The 8,191-nt window shown below is 55.2% G+C and overlaps 3 protein-coding genes across 3 annotated transcripts in view; 1 reads left to right on the forward strand and 2 right to left on the reverse strand.

Annotated features, from left to right (window-relative positions):
* H310_11109 (hypothetical protein) overlaps positions 1-1,115 on the reverse strand; it is a gene marked incomplete at both ends in the record, with an annotated part of 2,190 nt that extends 1,075 nt beyond the window's left edge. Inside the window, one exon of the mRNA XM_008877664.1 lies at positions 37-1,115. Within this exon, the coding sequence (XP_008875886.1) occupies positions 37-1,115 (1,079 nt within the window). The remainder of the gene's footprint in view (positions 1-36) is intronic.
* A 1,281-nt stretch (positions 1,116-2,396) lies between these two features.
* On the forward strand, positions 2,397-2,600 carry H310_11110 (hypothetical protein; the record flags this gene model as incomplete). The annotated part of the gene is made up of 1 exon (XM_008877665.1): positions 2,397-2,600. One exon carries the CDS (start codon positions 2,397-2,399, stop codon positions 2,598-2,600), a length of 204 nt encoding a protein of 67 aa, XP_008875887.1.
* A 187-nt stretch (positions 2,601-2,787) lies between these two features.
* On the reverse strand, positions 2,788-4,809 carry H310_11111 (hypothetical protein). Its single transcript, XM_008877666.1, has 3 exons — positions 3,620-4,809; positions 3,321-3,573; positions 2,788-3,267 (listed from the first exon to the last, which is right to left on the reverse strand). Exons 1-3 carry the CDS (start codon positions 4,777-4,779, stop codon positions 2,854-2,856), a joined length of 1,827 nt encoding a protein of 608 aa, XP_008875888.1. The 5' UTR covers positions 4,780-4,809; the 3' UTR covers positions 2,788-2,853.
* Positions 4,810-8,191: the final 3,382 nt, after the last annotated feature.

Raw genomic sequence — 8,191 nt, forward strand, 5'->3', positions numbered from 1 at the left:
CGGTGGAACTCTGCCTGGTCGGCTGCGATGTTATACGGAAGAAACAAGGTGGTGTACAAGTCGAGCACTTGTGGCCACTGCTTTTGGATGGCCACAACGCCGCCGCCAGCACAGGTCGCGACCATGGCCAAGATCGTCGTGTTGGCTGGTGTGAAAAACGACGCCTTGTTGAAATGCTTCAACACCACGTTGAGCAACGTCAGCGTCGTGTAGGCGCACCAGACGGTCCGGCCCAAATACAACAGTCCCAAAGCAAAGTAGAACCAATTCTCCGTCTGACAGACGCGCAAACACGCCTGACCCACGTACTCTGTGCTGGCGCAAATGTCCATCACAAACATCAGACACAGCCATGGACTGGACAGAACGAGGCACGTCGGCTCGCCAACGACTATCTCGTACCGCGCGGCCCTCGAATTGGCATGGAGCGGCGCGATCTGTAGGCTCGTGTGGAGGTGGCGCACGTGGCAGTAGTAGTGCTTGGTGGTCAATACAAAGATCCACACGACCAAGCACAGGCGATAGAAGGCCTTGAAGAGGCGCCAGAACAAGATCTTGACCACGGGGCGATACACGTAGTACACCGTCGAGACAGCCTTTGTTGCTTGGCTGCAATCCACCAAGTCGTTTCCAGGAACGACCCAGATCACAGACATGGACGCCGGCGCCGTTAGCACCGTGATGTTCCACGCGATGATCGTGAGAGGCTCGATGCTGCTGTTGTTCGTCAGCACTCGTGGCCACGATTGCTTCAAGTCGGCAGGGAAGTAAGGCACGCCCAGTATGCTGTAGACCGGGTTCAACGTCCCCTGCGCGTCGTCCTTGACGACGGATCGCATCACGTCGACGCCGTACTGACTGTCGTAAAAGTACACGACCCCCGGGTCGATTGTCGACGCATTGTAGAGCAACGGAAGGTACTGGGCAAACTCGGACGCGTCGAAGGTCAGTTGGCCAATCTGGACGCGGTCGTACGATGCGTCGGACGCAAACGGGGAAACTTCGGAGAGGTAGCCTTTGAGGGGCATGAAGAGGAGGTTGACGAAGAAGCAGGCGGAGAGAAAGACCGACTTGGCGTGGAGCTTCACGTCGGGACGCTCTGGTTGATTGCTCATTGCGGCAATCACGTTGGCCTGTGTAAACAACGTTACGATGATACTAAAATACGATGACGCGATGAAGCTCGTTCGCGGACGAAACCGAGGATGATGCTGGCCTCGTCTCCAAACGTTGGCATTTCGCCTCTCGACATCTCTGTAGTCACTACATTGGCTGCACCGACAGACCCCCGTACGTTGTGTGTTGCTCCGTGAATGCATCGCTTTGCGGTACAGCCCCGGGTCCACGCAGCGGCCAGGCATTGGGGCGATCGAAATAGCAATGTCATGCTTGCATTTATCAAGAATGTTGCCACCTGCACTTGGCTTGTAGCGCCGAGTCATGAACTGCTGCGCTGGCGGAGGCTCTATATGGGGAACACCCCATCCGTTGATTGCAAATTTGACGGCAAGTTGGAATATGGAGCTTATTTTCATGGCGATTACGTGAGTGGTGTGGTCGCGATGTCATCTGTAAACATTGAAACGACCCGCCACGGAGGTGCCTTTTCGTGAGGATGTCGACTTCAGTCAAGGCAGTCAGCACTTTCTGGCTCTTCCAGCGCTGCGATCCACCGTGGTGGAAACTCAAACCGAACCGCGTGATCGACCGATTCCTCAGAGGGAATGAAGTCCAATAATGGTGACCTGACGATACAGTTCACGGCCCCTCTCGAGACGGCGCCAGGAAGTAGAGTGATCCATCACGTTTGACGCCTTGCTCATCAGGCGACTCGTTCCTGGTTTGAGTCTGTACACGGCAGAGGTCTTGAAATGGTAACACCGCACCAGTCACACTGACGCCGGTTCGGGACCGTGGAAAGGCTACTGCTTGAACTTGCGGCTCCATGAAGATGTCGCGATGCGACCACACGGCGGACAACACCCAGCAAGAGCCTTCGTGGTCAAAAGCACGGACTCATGCAATCGACGTCGAATAATGTATGATGCTGGGAACTCGACGAGTGGCGAAACAAAAAACTCAATGCTGGTGCGATCCCCCGGCACGGTGCGCAGACAGGGTATGGCGTGGATCGTGGTGCGTCAAAAGCACCTCTCAAAGGGCTCTAAGAGATCTCCACCAAACACAAGTCGATTCGCAACGACTGTACAGTTGACCAAGGCAGCAAACAATGCCTCGATGCGAAGCGTGTTGTATCGTATCGTCGCTGTCGGCTCTACAGGTTGGGTTGGACTCGACCTTTTTCCACGATTATGATCGCGAATATTTCGCGGTGTCGATAAACATGGTGTCGAACACGTGTTAACGAACCACGATATGGCCACCGGCAGAAATGCATGCATGACACGACCGTCCGACGCGCGGAAGCGTTGCAAGGGCTCAGTGGCACGATGCCGTGCCGGTTTTTCTACATTCAAAACACCTACGAGACGCTGCTGGAAGATTTCATTGCGGTGTATGGACTTGCGAGCGAATTTGACGAAAACCATGCAAACGAAGTCGTCGAAGCCATGGACCGCGTGCTGAACCACCACGCCTAAGACGCGATCGACGCCAGAATGGAGTACTTTTGACAGCAGATTCTGCCCGACGACTTCATCATGATGTTCGGGTGTGACCTGCCACGTGTGCGTCTCGGTACACCCACCTTGTCGTGTCCAGGACAGATGCTGGGGTCGTCGCAAGAACAGAGTCGTAAAGCACACGCAACCACCACATACTTTTCGTTTGCTGCTTTCAACGCATGCATGCCATTTTCAACCCGTTAACGTTATACATTTGAGCGGTGTGCACTCAGTCGACAACGACAGATTTGAGCACGTCTGGGCAAGTCAGCGGGGGACTGGCTTGGGCGGTCGACATGCCAACCTCGCAGACATCATGCCCACATGCCATCGCGACGTCGGGAACCGTTCCAGGAATAGTGCGGATTGTCGCAGCGGCGCCTTCCACGGCCACATCGCTGGCTACAGCGACTGTCGCTTGGTTCGACACGGTCGACACCACTCGGTCAACGCGAAACGTGATTGGCATCGGATGCACCTTCTTCGCAAACTCAAACACAGTCTTTTCGTGGCCGCAGCAAAGCGCCTGGGCGTTGGCTTCGGCGGCCGGACAGTATCCGATGTCTTGCCCAGAGTAAGTCGTCCGTAGCCGGTTCGAGTCGGCGATGCGGATCGTGACGTTTGTCATTCCCGTGGTGAGTTTCTGCATGGGCATGGGATCAATCGATGCGCCATGCGGTGAGGAGTGGACCATACCTGCGTGGACTGTGGCGCGTTCGCCAGGACAAACTTCACGTGAAGCTCGCCCTTGGTCGGACCGGATTTGTCGGTCTGGAATCGTGGCCGAGACCCGATGAAGTCGTTCAACCCCCTGGAGAGCTTGTTGTTCCACGAGTGCGTGGGCTCATCCGACGTGCCGTCGGTTGGAAGAATCGCGAGCACAACCTTTTGAAGGAAATGCACCGACGTCTTTCCGATGCGGACAGTCTTGTCTCCCGGTGGAGGCAGGCTACATGAGTTGGTCAGACGCGATGTCAACTGTGCTCTTAGCGTACATGACAAACCGGGCGACGGAGGAATGGTCGCTGTCGTGAGACAGAGCCAGAACCAGCTCCTTCGACTTGCCTAGCCCGACGTCCTGCAATGGACGAAAGTCAACGGGGAGGCTCATCGTAGTCTCGGGTGTCGTCGGTGGAGCCGACCCCGATTCGTTCGTGACTTGCTGGGGGGATGGAATGCATCCATGTAGGGTAATCGTCGCGCCAAACACAATCGCTTCGGAATGCAGGACGGACTTTGTGGGGGCCGAGGCGTCGTGCACTGGAGGCGCTTTGTCTGTCGGGATGATTTCACCATCGGCGTCGACATGACGGCTATCCTCCGTGCACTTTGGCTCGACGTTGTTGCCTGGTTGAGTAAAGCCGCTTTCACCTGACGGAATTGAATCGAAGTTGTTGCCGGCTGCACAATGAAGCGTCGGGACGTCGGCGTCGCTGGCAACGGCAACCTTCGTCGCGAGCCGAGCCGAGTTCGTTTTACTGCCAGGTAACTTTGCCGGGAACGCCGTACCACAATCCAAGCAAAACGCGGAGCCAGTTGCTGATGTAGAAAAGCAGGTTTCGCACACCATGCGAACATGCCCTTCGATGGAAGTCGTGGCAAGGCGGAAGCTCGAGGTGGACAGATCGTCGGCTGCGGGTGCAACTGGACGTGGCGTAGGTTTTGTCTCAACTGCGCTCGCGGCAGTGGGGGCGGCCAGTGCGCCACCACAAGCGGAACAGCTCATACCCCCGGAATCTTGCAAACCGTGGCAATCAAGGCAGATCCACTGGCGCTTTGCTCGCGCGAGGGCGAGGATAGCTTCCAAGTCGTTTGCCCTTGTCTTGTCAGGCGTATCGGTTGCCACCGATGGATCTTGCGGTGCAGGGGTAGCAGGTGTATCAGCACTTGATTGTGGGCTTATCTTAGGCACTACAGTGCTCCCTGCTGGAGGACCACGTGGCAGATCCACTTGCGATGGTACCGGGTCCTGCATTTGCACAATCGCCCTAACCATCGGGATATGACCAGGGGGCGGTGCAGTTGCACTGAGTCGTCTTTCCATCACGAGCGGCGAGTCGTCCAGAGCCAAGCCAGAGCTGCACGCGGAGCAGAGCGGCGAGTGCGGTGGTGCCGTCGCAGTGCATATGTGGCATACTTTGCGCTGGTAGCTCATCGCTAATCGGCAAGTCGATGCGCGGAAAATGTAACTCCCCATTGAAACCACCCAAACGGTGCCATTTTTTGCGTGGTCTCGACTTTACAATATGAATGCATTTCCCGCAGCCCACGTGTAAGATGATACATCAGAACATCGTGAGGTCGTGCAAGTGCATTGAGCGATGGAAACGAGATGCAAACAATCGAGTAGTCGGATGCAGACATTGCGGGAGTCAGCACATGGTCGCTACTCCACATGGGTTTGCGAAGCGACGGCTTTCACCAAAAGCAGTCGAAAGCGCGATGCGCTCGTGGTCTTTCGATCGACGCCCTCGTTCGGATCAAATTCGGAATCGCTAGCGGCGGCAATGCACCAACGGGGGCTACGACCATGCCATCCTTCCCTTGGACGCCGCGGGATGGCCACGAATGCACTTGAGAAGCAGCCGAAACGACACAGCACGGATGCCTTCTGCGTCTCAAACGTTGTGTCTATGACTGTCACGGCCCGCCATATGGATGTTCATGTGGTCCAACCACTGGTCAATGCGCTGCGTTACGAGTCTTTGTCAGTGGAAGGAGCGTGATAAACCCCAACTCGCCTACAGGTTCGCTATCAAGTCGGCGTGGTTTGGCTGCAGCGCATTCTTTATTTGCATGAAGGACACTTGCCGTCTGGTCAACTAACTTACCTTCAAGGTGATAGTCAAGGTTTCAAGAGCGTTTTCCACGGCTGGAATGTGGTCTTCGACTTGGCGAAACACTTGGGCTATGATAGCATTGACATGAAAAGTTCTGGTGCCATGCAGCTCCTTGCACTGAGCAGGCGTGGCATACATCGCGACTGCATTGCTTCTTTGATCTGCCGTGGCAAGTTTCGAGTCCAAATCTTTATACGGCATTGGAGGCACTTTGCGCGCTCGCAAGCTTTCCACGTGATCTCGACTTAAGAGTACATTCAACGGTGCCAGGGAATTTCAGATTTTCGGTACAAAGAGCGGTCGTGGTTTCCTCCACGTCTTCATGACACGAACACGTTCTCCTTGTGGCTGCTGAGCATGTGCCCATCAGTCATTGTCCAAAGATGGTGTGAAGACCTCGAGATTGGCGCTTCGTTCAATTCGAGCTCAACAATCTCCACGGACGGGCATGGCTGTAACACGGCGACGTCGAGCTTGCTCCATGCAGACTTCTCACAGCGAGGTTTCACGGTGGCAAGCTTCTTAACCGATGCCCCCGCCGTGACAGTGCAGGGCAGGTAAGTGATTTTGCGGAAACTACCGCGTGGGAATGAAAGGACATGGCGACGGTGGTTGAATCCTATCAACAACAGAGCAGCAGCGGTGCAGGGGAACCTTCCAGATCGTCAGGTATGCGCAAGCAAAAATAAACGGAGGCGTTCAAGGAGGAAGGAACTTATTAACTTCTCTTCTCAAGAAAGACGAAAGGCAGACCAAGGAAACGCTGCACTAGTAGCAATGCACCCGACATGGCACCGAACGAAAACAACCAATTCAACGCACTCCTTTCCCTGTCGAAAAGGTCTCGCTACGTAAGGCATGCACGAGTGGCTCGACCAACGCGACACCCGCTCGACGTGCAGCGAGTCGACGACAAAAACGATTTGTTGGTCTAGTCGAGTGGATTCTGGTTTGTCGCTCTTTTGCCCTTGTGGTTGAGCGCCCCCTCCTGCCGGCATCTAACTTCCTGATGGATCGTTGGGGCAATTGTCGGCGCGATGCCACCACTAGCGACCCATGATATGATTCGAACTTGGACGACGGTCCATAGAGTCGAAGCTCATCGTGATTGTGACCGCATGTCCCCACACGTGAGCCTAAGTTGTGGTGCATCAAGTCATGTGCTTTCAAAAACGTGGGGAAGGTCAATGATATCCCTGCTCCTTGCAATGCCCTCAGGACATACCCTCGCTTGGTCTGATACAATTTCACTTGGTGTCGCCTGGCGAGTTCACGTCGTTTTCTCGTGGGGAAGTGTCCCTTCCAACACTCGATCGTGGTTCCACACATTTCAAGAAAGCACAAGGCGAATTCCCACACTTTTTTCTCTGTGCGCGGTGCTCCATCACTTCTGCACTTGTCTGTGCACAACTGCAGTTCGATCAGATTCACGTACAGTGTACGACCCCCGTAAACCTCTTATTCACAGGCACTCTCGGCAGAAGGAGCAGTAATCCAACCGACCATCGCCCTCCCTGCATACGCGCGTACGCTGTCCTGCATGATGCGACCACGGCGCAGGGTTCACTGCAGAGCCTTAAGGGCCGGCCACAACTCTATCCACAACCACCCTTGCGCTGGGTGATCCTGACTCGCATGCCACGATACTCTTTCCAGCGAGCAAAACTTGGACAACTCTCGCCAAGCACCAACTGATGCACCCAGTTGAATGTCGCACCAGCATTTTCATTGTATCGAACCGACGAGTTTGGTTCGTGTACGTTTTGACCACAACTTTATTTAAACGAGGTCAAACGTAGGTCAAATTCTTGCAGCATTCACCATGGCACGCGGTGCGTTATTTTGAACGCTGTTGAACTTCATCCAACTTGTACCACGCCCATGTTTCACCGTTGGATGAGCTGGGGTGATAGCTTGGATATGGATTCGAGCCTGGCTCGGCGACCAAGGTAAGGCTGCAAAGGATTGTTGTGATGAGCAAGGAGGTAGGGATGGCCGGAGGCGGTAGATCGTGCTGCGGGTCAGGACGGCATTGCACTTGGGATAAGCACGACACCTCCGTGCATGGCCCGCCACTACCGAGGGCTTGGCCGCTCCGGGCAATTGCTGCGGCCCGGTATCCGCTCCCTTTCGAATTGCCCAACATAGGCTTCAAGTGGGATGGGTAGCAGCGGCGGGCTTACACGATGGCGCGTGAAACGCTGGAGGTTGTTTGTGGTGTAGTACTGATTGACCAGCTGCCAGCTGCGGTTCTCGCGTCGAGGACAAGCTGTTAATGAATGGTTACAGCTGTCTGGTGTTATGGAGTGGATTCTATGCACTTGAAAGTGGGTGCGCATTGCATTTCCACCGAGCCCTTCCAAGAGGCCGATCGACTCTGATCGACTCCGACCTTGACGATGCACCCTGAGCGCCGTGGGAGCCTCTGATACATCTCGTTGACTATACTGCTTACCAGATGGAATGACGTGGATCAGTTGACCAGTTGTGATATCCTGCGTACTGAGCCCTCGACCGCGACCAGGTTTGCGTCGCCTCCTCCAAAACGCACGATCCAGCCCCTCATCCGTCCTTCGCCTCATTCCTCTTTTGGCTACCTTCTACCAACATGGTCCGCATTGCCACCATCGCATCCCTCGCCGCGTCGGCCACCGCGACCATTTCCCAGCGTACCCTTCGCGCACTCGAAACGCAAAAGGCCATCGATATCTTGGTCACCTACAAGGC

The sequence above is a fragment of the Aphanomyces invadans genome (assembly GCF_000520115.1).
Source record: "Aphanomyces invadans strain NJM9701 unplaced genomic scaffold supercont1.29, whole genome shotgun sequence".
In the NCBI taxonomy this organism is placed as follows: domain Eukaryota; phylum Oomycota; class Saprolegniomycetes; order Saprolegniales; family Verrucalvaceae; genus Aphanomyces; species Aphanomyces invadans.